We start from the raw sequence: 26,199 nt of genomic DNA, 5'->3' as shown, positions 1-26,199 counted from the left end.
TAAAATGTTTAAAGTGAATGAGGAAAACATTTTGGAAAAGACATTTAAACATAAGCTTATTATTTTATAACACTTAGAAAGAAACATTTCCAGTATTCTTCTGAATATTTAATTTTGTAATATTTTATTAGCTTCAAATGAATACAATTCTACCTCAAACCAAGACTTTTTTTTTCTTTTTCTTTTTTTTTAGGTTTGAGCTTTTTCCTTCACTGCTGTTCTGCGCTAACTGCTTTGAAACTTTCCATGCATTTTTTTTTTCAGTAGAAGAACATCTCTGTACTGTCTCCCATTGCATATTTCAGCTGTGACAATCCCTGCACTTTGCCTATTCATTTTATCACCTGCTCACCAAAAACAATAAAATATCTCTAACTTCTGATTACAGATTTGCTGTTACTTGGTTTTAGAACAAGGATGCATTTCACCTTTTTATTACTGTTGTCTTATAGGCATGTGGAGATCCCAAGGCAAAACCATCCTACCTTATTGATAAAAACCTGGAATCTGCTGTGAAATTCATAGTCAGAAAGTTCCCTGCTGTAGAAACTCGCAACAACAATGTAAGTCATAGAAATTTTTGTATTGCTTAATTTTAGCAATCTGTAGGGAAAGTAATGTTTAGTTCTTGTTTGTCTAATTCTTTGTATTTTGGTATGCTAATTATGTAACTTGATTAAGGGCTTTTGGGAACAATATTCTTATCTCTAAACTGGAAGAAATGACTGAACTACATCACCATTTTATTATAGAAAACATAACATCTTAATTTCTTACACACTTCTCTTTCAAGTTGGACAGAAAGTGAGGTAATAGAAATGTATATATTCCAAATATTTGCATGACTAGTTGGGGAGTTTTTCCTTATAGTCATAAACTTTAATTTGAAATTAGTAAATGTCTTCATTGAATTTGTATTCTTTTTAGTAACTATCTGTGTTTATTCTAAAATACATTTATTTCTTTAGTAGTTTTATAATTGAGAAAAACATTTCTGAAAAATAATATAACAAGGTGATGGTGTAGGATCTTTATTTTTCCATATTACTTTCTTCAGATGGAGTAGTTTTTCTTAGTATATAAAATATAGTCGTATCTGGAGTCTTCCTGATACGTTTACATAATCTTTTGGTAGTTCTTTATAATAATTTCTATAAATAACTAATTTTAGAAAATTAGAGCTAATTTTATCTCACCATGGTCTTTTCATATAAATTTTGTTGACTTGGAATCTTTCTGCATGTCTTATTTTTTTTTAATTTTTTTTTCTTTTGTAGTCTCATGTTATAATCTTTACTTTCTTCTTCCTTATGTACAAACTTAGTCTAGTAATTTCCTATTATATATGGTCTCTGTACTTTTAAGAAACTGTTTAAAAAATATTTTTTCATCTTTTAGTTTCCTCAAATCATGTATAGTTATCGAAGAATCATATTTTCCCTGTTGATAATCACCTTTACTTAAAAGTAATGTAGAATCAATCAGAATTAATAGTCTGGTAAAGTGCTTTTTAAAGAATTTAAAAAAAGGTCTGTTTCTTGTGAGTATGGGTTAATAGAGGTCTTTCTGTGTTTCATAGACGATTGTGTTTCATAATTGTTAAGGTATCAATTAGTTTTTGATTAAAAAATAGTGATTCAAAGTATACGCTTAAGAAGACCATTATTTGTATGGAGAATTCTTTTTTAGTTATTGACATTAATTAACTGACTCATCTGACAGATAATATACCCCACTCTGAATGAGAGAGATTTTGTATTGAAAATCTGTCCTACCTTTAGTTTTATATATACTTCTTTTTCTCCTGGCTCAGAAAATCTCTGTGATATGAGTTCTCCAGAGAATCATTTAAGTTTAATTTGTGTGTGTGAGTATGTGTGTGTGTGTTTGTGTGTGTAAAGTTCTATGTGAAAATAAGCATAGTTCCTAAATAGGTCTTTTTTTAGAAAATTAGTAAGATCTGATTAAATACATGTTCACTGTTTTTGTAACAGTAATATTTTTTGTTGAAGAGTAAATTAAGAATCTTTGCTTTTCCTGTGGGGCAGACTTTATAATAATGCTGCTGTTTTTTGTTTCTTAATAATTTTACTTTCCTCTCAAAATCTGCAGCACAAAATTGACTTTTTAAAATAAGAGTTTTTTAAAGATTTTATTTATTCAACAGAGAAAGATCACAAGTAGGCAGAGAGGCAGGTAGAGAGAGCGGGGGAAGCAGGCTCCCTGCTTCCCAATGCCGGGCTCCATTCCGGGACCCTGAGATCATGACCTGAGCCAAAGGCAGAGTCTTAACCCACTGAGCCACCCAGGTGCCCCTAAAACAACAGTTTTATTAAGGTATAATTCACATACATATAGTTTACTTACTTAAGGTGTACAATGCAGTGGGTTTTTAGTACATCCACAGAGTTGCGTAACCTGTACCACAATCAATTTTAGAATATTTTCATCACCCCAAAAAGAAATCCCAGACTTATTAGCATTCACTCCTGCCAATCCCCCATCCCTAGATAAACACTAATCTTTCTTTCTCTAGGCCTATTTTGGAGCTTTCGAATAAGTAGCATCATATAACATGTGGTCTTTTTTGACTGGCTTCTTTTCATTTAGAATAATGTTTTTAAGATTTATGGGAGTTGTAGCATATATTAGTACTTCATTTCTTTTTATTGCCAAAATATAGTCCATTGTGTGGATATATCCTTTTATGTATCCATTTATCAATTGATAGATGTTTAAGTTGTTTCTGCCCTTTTTTTTTTTTTTACTATTGTGAATAATGCTGCTGTGAACATGTATGTAAAAGTTGTGTGAACTTATGTTTTCATTTCTCTTGGATGTGTATACTTAGAGGTGGAATTGCTGGGTCATGTGGTAATTTTTTGTTAAACCTGTGAAATCAGTTATATATATTGTTGAATGTTATGCTGCTTATAGAATTTACTCTGGTTGTTCTGTTTGCAAAGTCTGAGTTTTGTCATACAGCCTTTGAAACTATTCTGTGTAATGCTGTTCAGTTGTTTTTTGCCTACTGAAGTACTATGTACTAGGTATTTATGAAATTTTGTGATCTCAGTTTTGATCTGAGGCTGCTAAAATCCTGGTGAAAAGTTCCTGGCAAACTTGGGTTAGGAAATGAGAAATGAGTTCAGTTTTTGTTTTTGGCTTTTTAAAAAAAAATTTCATAGAAGTAGTTAATGGAGGTTTAAGGACTAGCAATGGTTCTTAGTGGCATCTGGGAATGATAGAAACTTGTAGATTTCTGGCTGTTAGTTATGGTGAAGAAATGGTATTGATATCATAGTCAGGTTTTTTCCTTCGTGTTTGGGTCTTTGATTCATTGTATACATATGTGCCACAGAGCATGCTTACTTTATCTCATGGATCAGGGAGAATTACTGGTTAGCACTGTTTCTTTTTTGATTCAGGTAAGCACCACTTGTCCTCAGTTTCAGGAAAGGCAATCATGAAAATATTGTTTTGGTGAAATTAAGCACAAATTTATTTAGATGTGTCCGTGATTTGATTCTTTAAAAAAAAGGCTCACAGTGTGCTCACTGTGTGCTCACAGATAGCTGGTTATCTGGTATTCTGAGAAAAGGAGGACACTGTTATCTGATAAACCCAGATTGGTGCCTAACAGTGCTTTAACAGTGATGATGTTGGGCTCTGTTGAGTCAATTTTACTGTCTTGCTCGGGCCCCTTTGTAATCTGGTAGAAACTTTTGAACTCCCAATTCTGGAGTCAGGGTAAGTCAAGGAATGTTTGTTGTTTGTTTTGTTTTGTTTCTTTTTTGTTTTTGTTTTTGTTTTTCTGAGTTGTGATTTTGAACTGGATGCCTCATAGGCTTCCAAGCAGGTTGATTAGGGTAAAAGTCAACTGAATAAAAGTGATACCAGTTTTATAATTACAGCAGCATTTACTGAGTGTCTAATATGTGCCAAGCTATGTATTTTAATAGAGTTATTTTTCTTATTTAATTTTAGATTAAAGAAAGCATTTCTGAGCTGAGAGATTGTCTAATATATCTATAACATGGTATCTTCTAGTATTTTGAAAGTGACTGCCAGATGGTTTATAATTTGTTTCCTGTAAGTTTCTTATGAGCATGTAGAGGGAAATCTGTAATTTTCCTAGATAAAGAAAATAGTAGAAACTTCTTATATTTTTAACAGGTAAAAATTGTTTTGTCCAAGAAATTCTAAGGGGCATTTTAAGGAAATGTTAGGTGTATATATGTTAAAACATTTCTTTTGAAATATTTTTCCTAAAATATTTTAATTTCCTCCCTTTGTTCTGGTGTTAAATTTCCATCTAAAAGCTATTTTGTGTTTTTTAAAACAGTAAAAATATCTAACACAAAGGTGTAATTGTAAGATTTGTCTACTTACTGTACATTTTAGTGTAAAACTTTTTATTTGATTCCCAAATTAATGGGAAAATGATATAAATTACTGCCCTGTATATGTTGAATGAATTAGATCTTAATTCCCTAAGAATGATGCATTGTTGGCGAGGAGAGTGCCACAAGAACTATACTGAGATTCTGGACTGAGATATCGGCCATTATTGAAATAATTAGAAAATTAAGTTTTCAGACTTAAGAGAAATATTTTGTGTTATAGGTATTACTTATCTCCTCTCTTAAGGAACCCAGTACTACAGGATACTATGTAATAAATTAAAGTTTTTAAGTAGCTTACAACATCACTTAAGGAAAGACAAAATAAAGCAACTCTAATACTGTTGGTTGTGAGACATAGCTTTAGAATCTGGGTTGTTTTTTTTTTTAATTTTTTTTAGAAGATTTTGTTTAAATGAATCTTGGAACACTGAAAAAATAAAATAAAAAAACAAAAAATACAAAAAAAATAAGATTTTGTTTATTTATTTGAGAGAAAGTGAGAGAGCACAAGCAGGGGGAGCAGCAGCAAGAGAGGGAGAAGCAGGCTCCCGCTGAACAGGGAGCCCTATGCAGGACTAGATCCCAGGACCATGGGATCAAGACCTGAGCCCTAGGCAGATGCTTAATGACTGAGCCACCCAGGTTTTGTTTTTAAACACCATTTTATCCCTAGTGCATGGTACATAAGAGGCAATAAATAAATGTTTGATGAGAGAATAAAATTTCCTTTATTGTTTTAAATTTATGTCAGAACCCAACTTAGCAATATTTTTTAAATTTCATTATATTCTTAGCTAAAAAATAACTACCCTTTTTAGTAGAGTTACACAAATATGTCTCATTAATAATACTACTGAGAATAAACTAGAATAAGAATAGGAGTCCCAGCTTCTTAAAAACATAAATATGTTTTGGGAGTGGGGTCATGGTATCAAGGATGGGAGTAGAGAAGCTCTGACACATGCCATCATGCACTGTGGTTTAGTTAGAAGGAAAGGGTAAGGAAACTTGTTTCTAGCTAATCTCTGAGAGGGCATTTGTTGTCTTGGCATGGTTTCCATTATGATGTGGTACTTAAGAAGATGGACTTTGGAGCTAGTAAACCAGAATTTGAGTTCTAGCTGAATGATTTGGGAAAGTCATTTCACATCTTTTTTCTTTTTTTTTAAAAGATTTTGTTTATTTATTTGAGATACAGTGAGTGAGCGAGCGAGAGCGGAAGCTGGGGGAGTGGCAGAGGGAAGAGGGAGAAGCAGATTCCCTGCTGAGCAGGGAGCCCAACTGCGGCTGGATCCTGGAACCATGGGATCATGACCTGAGTTGGAGACAGACGCTTAAGTGACTGAGCCACCCAGGTGCCCCAAGTCATTTCACATTATTTTAGTATATATGCTGCCGAAGCGAGCGTAGTCATTTCACATCTTAAATCTTCTTTGTTCTTATCTCTAAAATGATGGTAATACCAATTCTCAAGAATCAATTTAATATCTCCTAAGTACTTCACAGGTTTGTGTGACAAATTGCTTTTGAAAAATGGAAGATGTTACTTATATTACCTCGCTGACTTTTTGGTCTGCTTCACTGGTTTTTCTTTTAGCTGCCCTTTATAATGTGGGTGTTTCTAAATGGCTTCCTGCCCTCCTCCCTCCTGTACTCCCCTGCCTGCAGTATGTATGTATGAAAACATTTACTTCATGTCTTCAACTAAGTAACAAACTGTCTTCTGTTTTCTGGGTTCTAGATCTGAATTCCATCTACCTTTTGGACAGCTGCACAAGTTAAATAGCAAACTTTCATCTAGTATTGAACACATGGTTATCTTTCATTTTGTTTCTCTTTTGTCTTGAGTCTCTTTTTGTCTTGAGTCATTATCTTCCACTTGGTTACCTAAACTAGAATTTTTCAGAAACCCCTTTGACTTTTAGAAAATGTCAAGTTAGTCATTTAGGGCTCATCAGTTTTAATACTTGTCAGTTTTCATAATGTTTTGAATTTATCCCCCCCCCCCCCCCCCCCCCCCCGCTTCAGGTCTGCATCTCCTCCTGGGAGAAATGCTGTGATAATCCAAACACTGCTTTTCATGCCCTTCCAATCTCCTCATGTTGCCACCCCCTATCTCCCACAGTGGGGGAGGCCAAACAAAACAAAACTAATCTGTTTCTCTGTTGTAACTCACATTTCTGTTTTCCTGGCCCAAGTACTCATCTTTGAATCCTGTTCACTAGGATATAGTAGGCCAACAAATAACACTTTGGTTTTAAAAGGAATTATCTTATAATAAGATAATGTAACAATTTTTAAGCTTTTTTTTTTTTTTTAAAGATTTTATTTATTTGTGTGTGAGAGAGAGAGAGACAGAGAGAGTGCACAAGCAGGGGGAGTGGTAGGCAGAGGGAGAAGCAGGCTTCCCACTGAACAAAGCCTGATGTGGGTCTTGATCCCAGGACGCTGGGGATCATGACTGAGCCAACGGCAGACACTTAACACACTGAGTCACCCAGCTGTCCCATTGTAACAGTATTTTGATGGTGTACTCTAATGGAAGCTTAAGGAAATATTTGGTCTTGAGTGATTAAACTTTGCCAAAATTGAAAAATAAAACTAAAGTGTCTATTCTTCTAAAAAGGTATCATCAACATTCATTTAATATCTCTTCTACATGTAATAGTCTTTAATTCTAGCTGGAATAAACAAAAAATAAAAGAATGAACCCCTGATTAGTAGATACAACTAAGCCATGCTTTGATACATTTGAAAAGTATTTGAAATAGGTCAAGTACTGGCAGGGAATTGCATTAGCACTAATGACCTACCTAAACTGGTTTAAATTATCTTTCAATTTTTACCAAAAGGAATATGAATATATCGTAATGAGTCAAATAGTTCAGAAGAATTTAGGATGAAAAGTGATTATATCTCCTATTCCATTCTTTCCTACCCTGGTCATATTTCTCAGAAAGGATTTATATAAGGAATATCTTAACTTTTCTTTTATAAATTCATTTACCAATGTTAGACACTATATATAGTCTACAAAAGAATTTTGTAGACTGCTACAAAAGAATTTAGGTCATTCAGTTTCTTGCTCCTTACTCACTCTCCTCTTCTTGATATTCAATAGGTTTTTTCCTAATATTTTGGGTCATCGGTTACTTCATTTTTAAACTTTAAATATAGTTGTCTATTTTTATAGCCTCATCGTAGTCATTTATACTTTAATGCTGTCAAAATTGTTAGTGCTTTCTTTTGCTTTTGAAATCATAAAGTGTTATGAAATTGAATTATATACTGAGTCTAAAAATTAAAACTAGTAAAGACCTGAGTGCTTAGTTTGCATTGTTACAGACCATTGTCACACTGGACTTAGAATAATTTATATTACATATATGTATTTATGTTTATGTATATTATATATATAGCATTAAAATGAAATGGATTTTCTTCCAGAATTATTTCATAGTTAAATTTGTTTCATAGGTGCATCATGATTTTCTGTACTTATAGTTATGTGCCTTGATAGAATTCTTAAATTTACCTGTCCTACTAATCACATTGATCAGCTTTCCTTTTTTTACGGAGCCCACTCTTCTATAACCTGCAGCCTTCTAACTCCCCTCTGGACAGTTTGCTTATGTCTGCTGCATAGCTTTCATCCTGGAAAATCTTCTCTTTGTTGTCCCGCCAGGGCTTTCACGTGGAGTTTTCATAAAGTTTGGGAATGCCTTGAAATTGTGTACCGAGTTTGAGTGGGAATATATTTTTCAGATTTCATTGTAATCTCAGGGATGATTCTTATGATCACCAAACACATCTCTTTTGAAATCATAATCTTGTATATTGTATATTCTCATTATACTAAACTATAAGCATAACCTCTTCAGCTCACTGATGCTGTTTTCCTGCAAATGAACTGCCAATGGACATTATACTGGGGTTTTATAGTATAGCCCCCAAGGGGATACATTCCTGGCATTTGCAATCATCTATTTTCCTCAAATTTCCTAAAGTTATATCTTGCCTTTAATGATAGTTTTTCAGCTGTCTTTCAAAGAATCCCTTTGACTGCAATGGTAATTATGATCCCCTGCCTAATAACAAAGGATGTTACCAATACCTAATAACTTGTTGATTTTTAATTTTTATTTTCTTTGTCATTTGTTTAAGGGGGCTCTAGCCACTTTTAGCCTGTACCCTTTGAGTACCCTTAGCATAGTATTTTACTGCTTATCATGGCAGGTCTGGTCTTACCTTTGGTCAGATCAGAAGTTATTTGCCAAGATCCAGAGTAAAAGACAACAAAAGAAACTACAGTGGAGTAAATGAGAAGATTTTGCAAAATCACTTATTTTCTTTATTCTTCCTAGCAGTAATCTTGGCTAAAAATGTTTTAAATATGTATACCCATGGTCTTTGGCCACAAATAAATAAGACGGTATACTATGTTAGTCTTCTGTCTAGTGTTGGATAGAATGTAGAACACGGGAAAATTATTTAGTTGCTTATGTATTTTTAAAATATTTATTTGAGAGGGAGTGTGAGTGCATGAGTGGGGAATGGGCAGAGGGAGGGAAAGAGAATCTCAAGTGGACTTCACACTGAGCGTGGATCTGCACATGGGACTCGATCTAATGACCTGAGATCATGACCTGAGCTGAAATCAAGAGTCAGATGCTAAACCAACTGAGCCCCCCAGGCATCCCTTAATTGCTTATTTTTTAAGGAGTATTTTGTTTGGGAGAGTATGTTTATGCTTTTCATGGCACAAATGGCCATGCTTTCTTTTGCCTCTAGGCCTTTCTTTATTGCTGTCTTTACTATCTGGCAAAGTATTTTACTCCCATATTCTTTCACTAGGCTAACTTCTTCTTGTCTTTTGGGTTTATGCTTAGATGTCACCATTTCAGAGAAACTTTCTTTAACCCTTCCAGTTAGGTTATGTGCTGCATGTATAGTTCCCTCCATTTATCACTTTATTCACTTATTTGAAAGGTTTGTTGAATGACGTCTGTGAGTCAAGTTCTGTTATGTGAGAGGGGATCCAGCAATGAATAAACAAACCAAGATACTGCCCCCTGTAGAGCTTATATTCTGTTGGGTAGAGATAGAAAAGAATATGAATATAATACCAGGTAAAGATGAGTTCTAAGAAGAACAGAGCAGAGTGATAGTGGGGAGATATTTACTTAAGGTGACCAGGGAATGCCATTCTGAGGAGGATGAAATTTGCAGTCATTGAGATGAGAGCTGATAGTGACTTGAGCTAGAATGGTAGAGGTGGAAAATATTCAGATTCTGAATTATTTTGGAGACTGAGCCATGAAATGTTAAGATACTAGAATTGTATTTTGAAGATAGAATCTAGAGTAATTTGCTGATGCATTGATGGGGGACAATGAGAAATAAGATCTGAAGATTTTGGCTTGAACAGCTATCAAGCTTTACTTGGGAGAGGACACAAGAGGAGCAGGTTTGGGGTGGAAATATAGAAGCAGTGGTACTCACCAGCTCAATATTAGATATGTTAAATTTGAGGGGCCTGCAAATCTGAATGGAGATTTTGAGTAGCCAAGTCTATATGTAAGTATTGAGCTCATATATGTAGCATGAAGCTGAGAAGTTGAAGAGAAATTGTTAAGTGTTTTAATGGAGAGGAGGAGTGGCATAATCATTGAGAGGAAGAGAATGAATTGATAGTAAAAATTGGCAGTGAAAATGGAGTAATGTTGCTACTCAGTTATGGTTTATGATCATGAAGTGGGGTTGAGATCATGTCAGCATGTGTATATTCTTTCTCTCACTGGGTGTTATCAGGCAATAATGATAGAGGGAGAAAGGGACAAGGGTGTAATACAATGATGGGCCATTCAATTTTTTTGGGGGGCATTCAATTTTAAGATGGCTAAAAATGGAAATAGAGCATGAGAGAGATGATGAATGAAAAGATGGTAGGGCAGATGTATAGGGTGTGCCTCAGAGTTCAAAGATTTGGTGAAGATGTATAGGTATTAAGAGGATATTACCTGTATTAAGTGGGAGTTATTCTTCCATTGATGCTATTTTACCTTGTCTTCAAATCTCCCAAGAACAACAGATAAACAAAAAGGCCAGAAAGAAGCCACGACAGCTTAAGCATAAACGTTATTCCTATTTATAGGCCTGCAGATTGAGGAAATTTAACATGAGCCACCACTCTCTGTCAATATGTAAGAAAAATAATTCCTGGGAGCCTTTTGTATTTTAGGATCTCCTTTAACTTCCCCCATCTTCTTTACCATCCTCATTGCCCTTAGAAACTTCTGCAATTCTTATTGTGGTCTTTTGCAAACTAGAGTGAGTGAGTGTGTTTGTGTTTGTGTTTTAAACCTCTTTCATGTAATTACTAGTTGGTCTTTGTCTTGTATTAAGCATTATAGTTTTTTACTATATATTGTAGTGTAACCAGCTTCTAAAACTGGATATTTACTTAAAAAAGGTGAGAGTTACCTGTATATCTACATAAATATCCCTCACTAGATTATATACTCATTTAGAGGGCTATCATTTTATTGATAGTTTTATCCCCAGCTCCCTCATGTTGCCTGATAATAATAGGTTAGGATATTGGTCGACTAAATGAATACTATATTATTATAGTAATTCTTCACTTTCCTAGAGGTTACTTTTCATATCACTTGCCTCTTTGAATACCTCTGAGAACTAGGAAGGAAGAGTTCTATTTTCAAGAATCTTCTCAAGAGGAGAGCCTGGGTGGCCCGATCCGTTAAGCTGACCCTTTGGCTCAGGTCATGATCTTCAGGGTCCTGGAATCTCAAGGTCCTAGGATTGGCCCGTGCTGGGCTCCCTGATCAGCAGAGAGTCTGCTTCTCCCTTTCCCTCTGCCCCTTCTTATCACTCATGCTCGCTCTTTCAAATAAGTAAATAAAATCTTAAAAAAAAAAAAAATCTTCCCAAGTAAAAGAAAGTGTGTGTCCACATATAGGTATGTTTATAGCAGCATTCATTATTTGTAATAGCCTGGAACTGGAAACAGTTCAAATGCCCAGCAATCAATGAATACATAAAATGTGCTATATCCACTTAATGGGATACTGTTTAGCAATTAAAGGGAACACACTACTGATGCATATTGTAGTATCAGTGAACTCCAAAAACATTTAGGCTAAGTGAAAGAAGCCAGATCGCAAAAGCTACGTATTGTGCGATTCTGTTTTATAGGAAAAGTCTAGAAAAAGTAGATTTGTTGAGACAGAAAGTAGATCAGTAGTTGCTTGGTGCTGAGGGTGGTGGGGGTAAGAGTGAGGTTAAAGTAAGTAGGTACAAGGGAACTTTTTGGGATATTGAAAATTTTCTAAAGTAATAAGGTTGGTAGTGGCACAACTCTAAATTTACACAAAGTATTTAATTGTTCATTTATCATGTTATGGTAGGTAAATTGTACCACAATAAAGCTATGAAAAACAAATAATTTTGAGCAGCCAGAAGTGGTATTTTAGAAAAAATAAAGTTTATTTAGAAATAAGCCTTTTGGTTCTCACTATGTCAAGCTGTTGAGTTTACTTAGGCAAAATTGTAACAAGTCTGTTTTCTAAAGCACTGTACATTGAAGGTACTTTTATCAGGAGCAAATGATAATTGACAGGAAGAGAAATAGAAACTTTAAAAAGTGAAAAGTATAGCCAGCAAGGACTGGTAATGTTAGCTTATTACCTTGTATATGTCAGTAGCACCTAAGGCTATCTTGACATGAATAGCTCGGTATAATTATTGATTACAGTGATGACATCTAATCAGTAAGAAAAGTTTGATTTCTCTCTGTGTCCCCAGGTTATGAAAGCAAAGTAATCACATATTATAGAAAAATTTATAAAAATTAGTTATTAAAATTCAGTGTAAAGGAACTAGCTTCATTTATATTTTTACTTATATTGGAAAATGGTGCCATTATATGAGGTAAATTATATTATTAACACAGTGTGCTGTCTTTTATATAAACCTGTTATGCCTAGCCACACTATACTAGGATCTGTAATTAATGATTTTTCTAGTAGTTATGATAAAATTACAGTAGTTTCATCAGTTTGCGTTAATTTTGACCATCTTGTAACCAGAAATCTTAAACTTTCAGGATTTTTTCTGATGCAAGTTAATGCACTGAGGTGGTCAAATAGAGATTGGTTTAATTTACCTAGTGCTACATAACAGACCACCCCAAATCTTGCTGAGCTTAAAACACAACTTATTTCTTATCATTCTGTGCCTAGGTGGGGTAGTTCTTGTGCTTGTCTCACCAGTCTTACATCACAGCTGCTTTTAGTGGTGAGTTGGCTGGGGATGGGCCTAGCTGGGCTTAGCAAGATGCTGAACAACTTCTTTCCACATGACATGATATTTGAGGCTTCTTCACCCATGGCATTTTAGGACGGTGTTCCCGAAAGAGGAAAATTGGAAGCCATAAGGCCGCAAGTTAAGAGTGTCATTTCTGTGGCTTTTTGTTGGTCAAAGCAAGTTACAAGACCAGTTGAGATTGTAAGGGTGGGAAAATAGATTAATTCTTGATGGGAGGAGCAATTAAAGTCCTTACTTTGACAAAGATCAAAGAGGTTATAAACCACTCAAAATTGTAGCTTATATGTATATGACGTCTGAAATAGAATGACACTTTTAACAATATTTTTGTTCTTTAAAAATATTCTACATACATGCATATGATCGAAGCAGTCTTGTTTGGGAAATTTCCTATGCATAGTAAGAAAAAAAACAACTGACAACTATAGCAACATTTCAATGTCAGGATAACTGGGTACCACCTACTGTTCAATTCCTACAACTACTAACCTTACAAATAAAAAATTGCTATTAAAACCTAGGTTCTAAAACCTGCATTTTGGAAATGCTTTTTTGTTGATACATTTATAGTGGCAAAATAAGATCATGAAAAGAATGTCCATGATATCAAAATTAGTACAAAAATAGTCACATGCTACTTAAATGTGAAAAACAGACCTAATCATTTTTTACTTCAAATGCAGAGTTCTGCTTCCTTTAAATTGTATCAAAATTGTATCAAAATCTCAAGGGAGCATCGAAGTAACTGGAATATACAGAAAGTCACTGTACAGTCGACAGGCTAGTCAAAGTCCTGTTACAAAAGAGGCAGTCTTTAATTTTTTTTTGCCTTTCTGTTCTTTAAAATATAAAATTATGCTTTTCAGAATTGAACAGATGACTAGCAATATTGGAAAAAGTTTGCATTTATGTATGTATGTATGTATGCATTATGTATAAAATGAAGAGGTTGAATTAGAGAAATTCTTGGAAGCTTCACTCTGATGAGGCTACAAATAAATACAACTATTTTCTGAAAATAGCTTTGGCTTTGCTTATTCCTATACTAATTTTGTGTCATTGTAGGGCAGCTTCAATGTTGAAGCGTATTGAAGAGATGTTTGGGCTTTGAAATTTGACCTGTATTGGCATTTTACCCTTTTACGGTCTATTTCTGTATCTGGAAATTGAATATTAAAAATATACCTGGATTGGGAAATAGAAAAAAGTTCTGGAGATAGATGGGAGTGATGGTTGCACGACTATGTTGGTATATATATATTTTTAAGATTCATTTAGAGAGAGACCACAGTTGTGGCGGGGGGGGAGGGTGGACAGGATAGAGTGGGAGGGATTAGGGTTACTTTCCCTAAAACTTACTTACTTTTTGTTCAGAAAAATGCATTTCTGATATAATTGACTACCAATAGAATCGTTTTTTTTTTTTAATATTTTATTTATTTGACAGAGAGAGATCACAAGTAGATAGAGAAGCAGGCAGAGAGAGAGAGAGAAGGAAGCAGGCTCCCCGCTGAGCAGAGAGCCCAATGCGGGACTCGATCCCAGGACCCTGAGATCATGACCTGAGCCGAAGGCAGCGGCTTAACCCACTGAGCCACCCAGGCGCCCCTAGAATCGTTTTATATATGATAAAAGAATCCTACAAAATCCTATGAACTTTTTTTTTAAATTGTATACTCTTTGTGTGAATTTGGATTTTCAGGTAATCTTAAGAGATTTGCTTATATTGGATAGAATATGTCATTCTCTTTGGATGTTTCATATTTCTTCTTTTATGCTTTCTTATCCTGGAAAGACATAATGAAATATTTTGCCCAACTTTGAGGATTTGCTCAAAGGATTAAATCACTCTGTGTTAGGATACATAAACTCATTTGAGGCATGAGTTGATGCCTGATACTACATTCATCTACAGTCAGCAGTGCAATTTGAAAATTGACTTCATGATTTTTATTTGAGAATCTTGAGGATTGGTGATGGATTGATTGTCCGTCTGTGTGCTATGTCCATCTCAATGCTGGCAATATAGCAGAGAATGATACATAAGTTCAAGTTGAGATTTTAGACAACAAACAAGAGAAATAAATACATACTTTGATTGGAGATAAGTGGTAGAATAAGGAGTTAGAGAGTAATGAGGAAAAGGAGACTATTTTAGAGAAGAATGCTTAACAGTGGCTTCTCTGAAGAGAAGTGTGGAGTGAATTATGCAAAGAAGTGGAGAAGAGCACCCCAGACTTAAGAAAGAGCAAGTGCAAAGGCTCTGTGGTAGGGCCAACCTTGGTGAAGTTGATTAAAAGAGCAGGAAGAAGACCAAAACATTAACTACTGAGTGAGGTTAGAGGAGGATGAAGGGAGATGAGGTCTTAAAGGTAGGCAGGTCTGTTATTTAAATTTGGTTCTGAGGCTCTGGTAGGGACTTTGTATTTTAAGTGTGATGGGAAACCATTGGAATTTTTAAAAAGCCTTCTATTTTGAAATAATATTAGACGTGAAAAAATTTGCAAAATAATGCAGAGAGTTCCCATATACTCTTTACCCAGTATTAATATCTTGCATAACCATTATTGGAATCAGTTTTTTGAGATAGCGTGTTACTTTAAAATTCTCACTCTCCCGCTTCTATGTGGAGAAGACTGAAGAGGCAAGAGATGAAGTCCAGTTTGGAGGCTAGTGTAGTGATCTAGATGAGAGTTGATGAGGGTGGTAGCTGACAGTTCCTTAAGAGGTTTATCCGAATAGCTTCTTCGGGACTCGTACTTTTAAAAGCCTGGTTTAGAATATCATACTAAGAAACTATACAAAGCTTTCCCTGAGACCAAACTCCTATACTTGGTTGTTTTTTAAGAGGAACAAAATACTGGCATAATTTAGACCAAGAAAAATACTGTGCATAAGCAACTTTGTTAATGAAAGAAGGTAATAATTGAAATAAGCGAATAAAGAACTATAGCCACATTTCTTTGTGTTGAAAATCAGTGAGTAGCTCTGTTAGGCATTGGTTCCTTGTTGTAAGTTGTCAGTAATTTTTCTTTGAAAGAATGAAAACTAGTAAATACTACATTTCAGTCATGTTTTTAGATACTTTGTGTGGAAAATGCTTTTTACTTTGACAAAGATCAATTACCAAGATTTTTCATTGCAAAGGTACAATCTTATTTTATGATTTGCGTGGCTACTCTTTTACTTGAATGGTAAGAATAATGATCCATGGTTTGAAATTTTAAGAAAGCATTGTATAACTATATACTTTGCTAATGTATATAGTTAATATGAATCTATGATATGCTTTTAAAGTGTTAATGAACAGAATGCATTCTTCTCAGAGTTGTGCTTTTCTAATGTTCTGTTCTGTAACATTAAACAATTTATTACTAATTTGTGTTCTTAAACTATTTCCTGATTTTTGTTTGCTATAAAACAATGAGGTGATGAATTAAGAAAACTTTGTTCTGGATGTTGAACCTAAAATTAAGTACTTTTTGGTAGTATCTACTCTCCCTAACTTTAAGAACTAAGTGGTAGCATTTTTTGTGATTGAAGTCTGAAAATTGTAGACACTTTTGTTCTTTGTTATAGGTTTATATAATTTATTTTCATTAAATAGAGTACATAATTGAGATGATTGAGTGAGATACTTGTAGAATATTTAGAACAATGCCTAGCAAAAAGTGCCTGCTCACTTAATATTAACTGTTATTAGAAGTACTATAAGTGGTATTGGGATTATTTAAAATAGCCTTGTTTTTGGTTGTTTTGAAGAAGTGGTCTGTGAGCCTCCTTTGTTACTTACTTAATATTTAATGGGTAGCTTCTGGGTGTCAGGCACTGTCAGATGTTCTTATGTACTTTATTTTGGCACATTATAAGAGTATTAGGCTCTGAGAGGTAAAGTCATACAATCGTTGTGCAATAAGAGGTAGGCTTTCTTTTCTTTTCTTTTTTATTTATTTATTTTTTCAGTGTTCCAAGATTCATTGTTTATGCACCACACCCAGTGGTCCATGAAGAGGTAGGCTTTCTAACAAAACTACCCAAACCTGTCATCTGTCATTGACATATAAAGGCCTTTTAATTTGTCAAAATCACTCCTCTCATAGATGTTTATATTGCATGATTTCTTAAGTGCAGAGCTATATGATATAGGTTGTAGAGCCTGAAGAAATGAGTTGCATACACTGTCTTATAGTGTTGGAGATAACTGTGATACATGGAAGAAAATGGTATTAGAAATTAGACACAATTAGAGGACGGAGGTGTTGTTTGCATTCAGGGAAGAAGGTTAATCAGGAATGGTTTATTTATTTATTTATTTATTTATGAGAGAGAAAGAGAAAGTGCCAGTGTGAGTGGCAGAGAGAATCTGGAGCAAGCTCTGCCCTGAGTGTGAAGCCCATTATCAGGCTCAATCCCACATGACCTGAGCCTAAATCAGGAGTCAGATGTTTAACCAACTGAGCAAAGGAGGTGCCGTCAGGGATGGTTTCTTGAAAATAGGTTAACATTTAAACCAAGTGATTTGGGAGTAGTGGGATTTGGACATCTCAGTAGAGGAAACAATGAAAACATGAGATAGGAAAATAGTGAATAATTTGTTTTGGCTACTGTGTGTGAATGAATGTAGGGGAAATTTTAAGATTGGAAAGGTAAATTAAATTTAGGACCAAATTGTATAGGGCTTTGAAAACGTGACTGTTTTGAATTCAGACATTCATTAGTTGAGTGCATTTCTTTTGGTCATTGTAGAAGCTAGTTACATATGGTTGTGGGGAAATAAAATCGAATGAGAAATTTAGACCACAATGAGATTTTGTTATTAAAAAGGGAAATTGGTGGGTATGCAGGTACAAAGAGCACTTTATTAGGAATGAGGAAGTGAGATTTCCAATTCTGGTCCTGCCATGAAGTAGTTATATAACTTTGGAACAGTTCTTTTACATTCTGTGTACATTAGGTTATCAGTATGTAAAATGAGTTTTGTATAAAGAATCATTAAAGCCATAATGAGATGGTGACTGTGTCTTTTTTTTTGTCCAAATAGGATGCTGAAATTGAAAGATACGATTAATAATTAAGCCCAGTAGCAACTGAATTATATTCTTGCTTATCTTAATGAGTCTTTCACCTATTATGTTTCAAAACTCAAATTTAAAGTACTGAACAGCAAGAAAAAGGACTAAGACATTAATCATAAATGTTTAATGTTGAACAAGGTGAAGGTAGTATAATCTGAGGAAATAGAAGCTTTTAAAAATTAATTATTTCTAATTGAATTATAGTTGACATACAGTGTCATATTAGTTTCAGGGTATGTGACATAATGATTCCGTAAGTTTGTATGTTAATACTATGCTTACCACAAGGGTAGCTACCATCTGTCACAATACAGCCCTATTATAACACCATGGCCTATATTCCCTGTGCTATACCTTTTATCCATGACTTAAACTCATTCCATCACTGGAAGCATATGCCTCCTACTCCCCTTCACCCATTTTTACCATCTGCCACACCCTGGAAATAGAATCACTTTTAAATAACTATCTGCTTGATGTTATGAGTGGTAATGATTAAAAATGTGCATATGAACATGACTTGTTTTGAAACAGATATATTCTTCAAAATAAAGGCAGTTACTCTCATAGATAAAGCTAAAAACAGTTACACATCACTGTAAGTATACACTTCAGTATGGCATTTAGAGGAAGTAATGAGGTACCTCATTTGCACATGTTTTCTAGACAGAATTCTTTAAATGTCTTCAGGGACTGAAGTCTTAGGGTAGTTTACCCTGTGCTTGCTGTCTTAAATTAGTCTTGTTACAGTTTTTTTGTTTACTTTTTAAAATCTTCCCTTGATGTTATACTTAACTGCTGTAAATTTTCTGGCTTATAATGAATGGTTCATTACAGTGAAAAGATGGAGAGGCATCTTTTCCCACAACCTTCCTATATTAAATAAGAACTGCATGAAAGCCTCAGAATTATGTGGATTTGGTAGCAAGTTTGTTATTTCAAGCCACTTTTCTGTATTTTCTAGTTTTTTCATATTCTGGCTAGGTGATTCTCAGATATTTAATGTGCATTCAGATCACCTCGGTATTTTATTAGATCTGCCATGGGCCTGATTCAGTAGATTTGCCATGGACCTGAGAATCTGCTATTCTAATAAGCTATCCTAAATGATGTGGAGTTGCTGTTCTGTGGACTACACTCAGTATCAAATGTTCTAGAAAGTTTATTGGAATTCACATTTATTGGATAACACAGGACATTAAATATGGCTGTATTCTTTCAGAACTTATATTGATAGTTTAAAAAAAAAACTTAGGACTTTTGTAAATCTAGTAATACAGTTGATTGAATGATATTTATCTTTTGTATTCACATTTCCCTCTTTCATGTTAACCAGTGTCTTAACCCTAGTTTTGCTTCTTTCTCATTTCTTTTTTTGTTGTTGTGGTTTTTTGCTTTTGTTTAATGTATTATTATGTTCTGTGGATCTGGTCAGGGAACCGTTACTGTATTTTATGTTTGTATCTACATTTTATTTTGCATGCGTAACGTGGCTTTGCCTGGATGTTCTTTTTGGTAAGTTCCAAATTTATAAAGCATATTGTTTTTTTGTAGTGTAAGTTACAGTGTTTTTCTTCTTTTTTTTCCCTCTCACTTCTAGTAATGTGATCATGCTCATGAGTTTTTTTTTTTTTAAAGAGTTCATTTGTTATTTTTTCCTAACATTGTCCAACTTTCCTTAATAGTAGTGCAGCCTGATACTAATCTGCTTTGATTGGTTTTATAGCTTCACGCTGTCAGTTGCTGATCACTATTAGCAGTTGCTGTCTCAAGTATTTTGGTTTTTAAAAAAGCCGTAATTATCTAGAGATATTGTTCTAAGAGCTTGTGCTTCCATATAGCAATCATAAAAGAAGATAGTTTGTAGTAAAATTAAGTATCTTTGTTCTGAATGAATAATGGATTCTGATTTTGTTTTTACAGCAACAGCTTGCACAGCTACAGAAAGAAAAATCAGAGATTCTGAAAAATCTGGCATTATACTACTTCACATTTGTAGATGTTATGGAATTTAAGGTAATGTATTTTAATATTAAAATTTAACATAGAATGATGTTTGTTAATTGTATAAATTGCTTTATCACTTGTATATAATAAAATTTGAATTCTTCTAGAACTAAAACTTAAAATACTTTTTATTTGTGTGTGTTTTCTAAATTTAGTATCATTTATATAGGTGAGAGATTAAAATAAGCTTTATTTTCAGGACCATGTTTGTGAATTGCTGAATACTATTGATGTTTGCCAAGTCTTCTTTGATATTGTAAGTATTATTTTCAGAAAAATTTCCGATTCTCTTCTGTCTGATTTTCTAATAGAACTAAGGGGACTGAATATTTTTCTTCAGAAAAAAAAAATCTACGTGTCTAGTGTGTGAAATTTTAGCATTGTTAAGTTGGCATATTTTGTAGCATTTTTTTTTTTTAAGGTAAGGAGTTATAATGTATTCTGTCTTTTTACTTGTTTATTTGTCACTGGGTATAAGTTTTGCCCATATTGGGAAGTAGTAGTTACTTTTAGTATTTTATTTTAGAAGACCCAATTAAAAGTTAAGTGAATAATATTTTTCTCTGTGAAAGACATACTTGATGGAATCTTTCTTAGGTATGATTAATTTCTAGATACAGGAAATCAAAGTGAAAAATGTCTCCATTGACAATTTACTTATTCAGTGAATTTTATTACTTATTGGTATAATACTCCTTTTTCTTAGTGAGATTGGCTCCATCTTCCTTCTTATTCTGGTTTTGTTTATCCCTTTAAACTGTCATCAGTTAAGGCACTAACAAACTTTTTTTCATCTATAAAAGTTTGTCAGCAGCACAGAACCGTTACCTGTAACTTCTAAATTTTAGGTATATTTTTGGTGAAAGGAATTAGAACCTTAGAAATGGGGATAAAATAAATATAGAAAATTATTGGCTTTCAATAGCTGCTGTGAAGATTTGTGTGTGTGTGTGTTTAAAAGTTTTATAAAATAAGGAGTTGACCTTGATTTTTGTTTTCTAGACTGTAAACTTTGATTTAACAAAGAACTACTTAGATTTGATCATAACCTATACAACACTTATGATACTGCTGTCTCGAATTGAAGAAAGAAAGGCAATCATTGGATTATATAACTATGCTCATGAAATGACCCATGGAGCAAGGTAGACCTGCATTATACAAATCTTTGTGAAATTCTGTTTGATGGCTAACACCTCCCTGAAATTTGGTGTGTCTGTTTTAAGTGACCGAGAATATCCACGCCTTGGTCAGATGATTGTGGATTATGAAAACCCTTTAAAGAAGATGATGGAAGAATTTGTACCCCACAGCAAGGTAAAGTCTGGTTTTTAGATGCATATAGTAGGCATGTGAGATACAGGGTCAGGAAATCAAGCCCCGTGCTGAGCCCATGTGGTGCTTCCTTAAGATTCTCTCTCTCCCCCTCTTTCTGCCCACCCTACCCCACTCATGCATGCGTACTCTCTTGCCCACTCTCAAATAAATAAATAAATAAATAGGCATATGAGATGGCATAAGGGTGAATATTTAGAGTGATTAAGAACTTTTATGAAAAACATAATGGGATGTGAATAATAGCTATGTATGGTTTTAATCCAGTTATGAACCAGAGAACTCATTAGACTCCCAGATAGTATTTGGAGACTCAGGGATCATTCATTATAGTTTTTAGATGCGGTATAGGGTATAGAGGTAGTGAAATTTAGTATTTGAGAATGTCTCCTCTCATACCAGACTACGTGGATTCTAATCCCAACTCTGCCAATTATTGGGTAAGTCATTTAACCAACTTCATTGTATCTCAGTTTTCTTATCTGTAAAAATGGAATAATAGTACCTACCTCATATGGCTATGAGGATGATTAAATGAGTTTCTTCACAAAAGTATTTGGATACATAGCATTTGGTACATTTTAGTTATATTATTAATAAAACCTCTTAATAGGAAAAAAATTGCAAGAGTTTTATAAAAATAATTTGGAACATCTGTCTTTTATAATATATTTAAAAAAATAGCTCTCAATGAAACAGTTTTGTTTCAGAGGAGTCTTGCCGTATGGGTTCTCCACAGTAGGGCTGATTCAAATGTTCCTAAGCACATCAGGGAAATGTATAGGTATCTCATATATCCTCTTTATAGATAAGGAAATTGAGGGCTGAAGAAGTGACACGAGTAGTCATTTGGCAGTACTAGTGGCAAAACCAGAACTAAAGCCCAAGATTTCAGAATCTTGGTTCATTCTCTGAGTGATGAGAGTTAGACATTTTAATAATACATATTTTGTATGAATCTGTTAATGCCAGGATTTTTCCTTCAGTTTTTTTATTCCTGTGAAAATTCTGAAGATGCATTTATAGAAGGTGTGTTTGCAATTAATTTTTTGCCTAGCTGTGTTATCCCACAAATTTATATAGGTTTAATGTTTTGAAGTTAGTTGGATCATTAGTTAGAAAGAAGCTAATGGATGGCATCAGTTTTGAAGTAAAAATCAGCATTATAGATGGAAGTGTCAGGATTTTTCAGAGTGCTGAGCATGTCCTAGTCATCTGTCTCTGATTTTGGTAGTGGTTTTTCCTCACCTAGAATGGTCTTCTTTCCTCCTCCCTTGTTTTCTCCATGGATCCGTTTCTGACTTTTTGCCAGTGATGTATGGCCTTGTTTTTACCCACTGCAGATTTGTTTCTTTTCCCACTTAGATGATGAAAATTTCCTTAAAGGCTATTGGATCTCTTTTTAAGTTCTCCATATCATTTGCATATACTAGACTATTAAATTGCTTGAGGAGAATTTTCCATTTGGATTGTACTATTTATTTCCTAATCATGATTTTTCTGATGTTCCATGATATTCCTTTTTTTTTTTTTTTTAATTTCCTTCCTTCCTTCCTTTGAGTATGAGTGTGGGGAGGGGCAGAGGGAGAGAGAAAATCTCAAGCAGACTCTGCGCTGAGTGTAGAGCCCAACAGAGGGCTCTATTCCATGGCCCTGAGATTGTGACCTGAGCTGAAATCAAATCAGATGCTTAACCGATTGAGCCGCCTAGGTGCCCCAATATCCCAGGTTTTGGTAGAAAGTCTATCCTGTATTTGCTAGGATTTGTTAAAATTAATTTAATTTAAAAAATATATTCAAAATCGCTTGGTAGAGTATAATAAAAATACAGATTTCAGGGGTCTACGCCCAAAGGTTCTGGTTCACCAAATTTTAGGTAGAATCCTGGTTTCTGTTTTCTGAACAAATCCCATGGTAGTTTATGTGCAGCCAGATTAAAGAATCACCTTAGGGGTGGCTGGGTGGCTCACTTGGTTAAGCATTTGCCTTCGGCTTAGGTCATGATCCCAGGGTCCTAGGATTGAGCCCTGCCTCTAGTTCCTTGAACAGTGGGGAGCCTGCTTCTCCTTTTACTTCGGCCTTCCCCTCTACCCCCGCCTTGAGCTCCCTGGCTCTCTCTGTCAAATAAATAAAACCTTAAAAAACATATAATTAAAAAAATCACTCTTGTACAGAAATTTTAAGAAGCAGAGATGGGCACCTGGGTGGCTCAATGGGTTAAGCTGCTGCTTTCGGCTCAGGTCATGATCTCAGGGTTCTGGGATCAAGCCTACATGGGGCTCTCTGCTCAGCAGGGAGCCTGCTTCCCCTCCCCCCGCCCCCCCCCCCCCCGCCTGCCTCTCTTCCTACTTGTGATGTCTGTCAAATAATAAAGTCTTAAAAAAAAAAAAGAAGTAGAGCTAAGTACCAAAGCCCAGTTAAAAGCAAACAAAAAGCAGATGAGAAGAAACATTAAATACCTTGATGATAAAGCTGTACTTAACAGACCAATGGCAAATAGAAGTATAGTAATTTATTAAGATAGAGTACATTTTTTAAATAAGGCATTCTTTGGAGAAATATGAAATATGTTGAGTTCTATTAACACTTAGTCATATAACCCTAATGTTCTGTTATTTCAGAGAGAACTATCAGAGTATGAAGGAATGAAACTAGGCTTCCTACCTCTTTTGAAGTAAAAATCCCAACATTGCCAAACATTTTAATTTCTAAGGAAGAAACATTATTTCCTGAGCTAAGATCTTCTCCAGGAATGCAGAATCTATGTTGCTTTTATAAATTAAAAAAAAAAAAACTTGAGATAGCTAGACCCACCTCAGATATTATATGGAGCATAGTTGTAATTAGGCTTTGTTGTTTTAGGATGATACAGTTAGAAACACACAGCAGGGGCGCCTGGGTGGCTCAGTGGGTTGAGCCGCTGCCTTTGGCTCAGGTCATGATCTCAGGGTCCTGGGATCGAGTCCCGCATCGGGCTCTCTGCTCAGCAGGGAGCCTGCTTCCCTCTCTCTCTCTGCCTGCCTCTCTATTTACTTGTGATCTCTCTCTGTCAAATAAACAAATAAAATCTTTAAAAAAAAACACACACACACAGCAGTTATAACTGAAATTTAAATGGAAAAAAAAATTTATTCCTCAATTTCCTTTTTTCCTATTTTAATTAGTCTCTTTCAGATGCACTGATTTCTCTTCAGATGGTGTATCCTCGAAGGAATCTTTCAGCTGACCAGTGGAGAAATGCCCAACTATTGAGTCTCATCAGTGCACCTAGTACAATGCTTAATCCTGCACAGTCTGACACCGTATGGTTCTATTTTTCCCGTTTGAATGAAATAGTAAAGTTGATTTTTAAAAAAATATCAGTTATGCTGTGTTGTTGCAGTTTTTCTTCTAATTGATATTAGCCTGTCAGTAAAATTTATTGTAAGATGCTCAGTAAGTCGTACTGTTGAATTTTTTATTTCTAAATTTTGATGCTGAGTTAATACAATTAGTATTAAGTGTTTTCTTTTAAAATTTAAATGTTTGTTTTGTTCTGGTATAGTAGAAAATTTGGAAAATGCAGAAGATTTTAAAGAAAAAAACAAAATATCACCCCAGTCTTCACCAACTATAGAAAATCATTATATTCTTTCACACAGTGGACCCTTAAACAACACAGGTTTGAATTGTGCGGGTCCACTTACACTTGGATTGTTTTGATAAATACTATAAATGTCTTTTCCATAAGATTTTCTTAATAACATTTTATTTTCTCTAGCTTAATTTACTGTAAGAGTACATTATATAATATGTATAACATAAAATATATGTTAATTGACCTTATGTCATAGGTAAGGCTTCTGGTCAATAGTAGGCTATTTGTAGTTAAGTTTTTAAGAGTCAAAAGTTTTAGGTGAATTTTCAACTACAAAGGGAGAGGAGTTTGGCATTCCTCACCCTCATGCTCTTCAAGGGTTGACTGTATTTTCAGTTTTTCCTCTGTGCATATGAACATAGAAGTTCTGCAAATGGAGAACACACACACATAATTACTTATTCGGGTGAGACTGCATCTATGTACATAAGTAATTTTTAACTTGACTAATATATTATCCTTTGGAATATTACAAGCTCTGAAATAGACTTGGGAAATTTAGAATAGACTCCTGGAAATTTATCCTTTACCAGATTGAAGACAGTTTTGCAAAATATTATTTTAAGGGAGATTTCATGGAGTGTAAATGTGAAGGGGGCACAGCTCTCATTGTCCTTTATGGATTGCACATTTAAATATAAATTATAAAACCTTTATCCAAGTTTTCAAATATGTCATGGTGGTATTTGAGCCGTGAATTAAGTAGTAAGAATTTTTAGGAGAGAGACAGTGACTTAGTACAGGATTTGTTTTTTTAGAATTTCCTTAATCAGACATCTTATTTTCTTTTTAAGATGCCTTGTGAATATCTCTCTTTGGATGCAATGGAAAAATGGATTATCTGTAAGTAAAATTAGTTCTGTAATCACTCCTCAGGTTCTAAGTTTTAGAAAAAATAATGGGTAACATGGATTACTTCTATGCCAAGGAGTGCGCTAAACCTTCTCAGTGCCTTACCTCATTCAGTTCTCATACTGACCCTGTCAGGATAGATAGTCTGCTTTATAGATCAGGAATCTAAAGCTTAGTCCACGTAGTTAATAAGTGACCAACACAAAATAACCCAGGCAAATGCCAAGGCACATGGTACATAAATTGCCTCTCAGAGTGGCTGTCAAACTACATTTTTGTTTTGTTTTTAATGATTTTTTAAAATATTGTATTTATTCAGCTAAGGTTTTTGATTTTGATTTATTTCAGTAATACTATAGTGACTCATGGTTGGCAGTTAGATACATGGAGAATAGAAGTACTAGTTGCGCTCCTGAGAAGTTCACAAACTGTACGGAAAATAGACACAGTGACCCACAGATATAATATAGAATGAGAATTGCTATAATACAATTACTTCTATCACCCTGAAGTCCAGTGGCAGAGGGGAGTAATTTTGAGC

The 26,199-nt window shown here is 34.4% G+C and overlaps 1 protein-coding gene across 4 annotated transcripts in view; it reads left to right on the top strand.

Annotated features, from left to right (window-relative positions):
* Positions 1 to 26,199, top strand: part of NCKAP1 (NCK associated protein 1) — a 101,648-nt gene that overhangs the window by 16,738 nt on the left and 58,711 nt on the right. For 2 of the 4 annotated variants that reach the window (XM_046018517.1, XM_046018519.1), the window contains 7 exons: positions 453 to 563; positions 19,757 to 19,843; positions 20,034 to 20,090; positions 20,837 to 20,979; positions 21,061 to 21,151; positions 24,334 to 24,471; positions 25,601 to 25,649. In XM_046018517.1, coding sequence (XP_045874473.1) covers positions 453 to 563; positions 19,757 to 19,843; positions 20,034 to 20,090; positions 20,837 to 20,979; positions 21,061 to 21,151; positions 24,334 to 24,471; positions 25,601 to 25,649 — 676 coding nt within the window. Of the gene's footprint in view, positions 1 to 452; positions 564 to 19,750; positions 19,844 to 20,033; positions 20,091 to 20,836; positions 20,980 to 21,060; positions 21,152 to 24,333; positions 24,472 to 25,600; positions 25,650 to 26,199 lie in introns of all 4 variants that reach the window. The other 2 variants (XM_046018516.1, XM_046018518.1) reach the window with 1 other exon arrangement.

This window comes from Meles meles, chromosome 9, assembly GCF_922984935.1.
Source record: "Meles meles chromosome 9, mMelMel3.1 paternal haplotype, whole genome shotgun sequence".
NCBI lineage: Eukaryota > Metazoa > Chordata > Mammalia > Carnivora > Mustelidae > Meles > Meles meles.
This window is presented reverse-complemented; position numbering and strand designations above follow the sequence as displayed.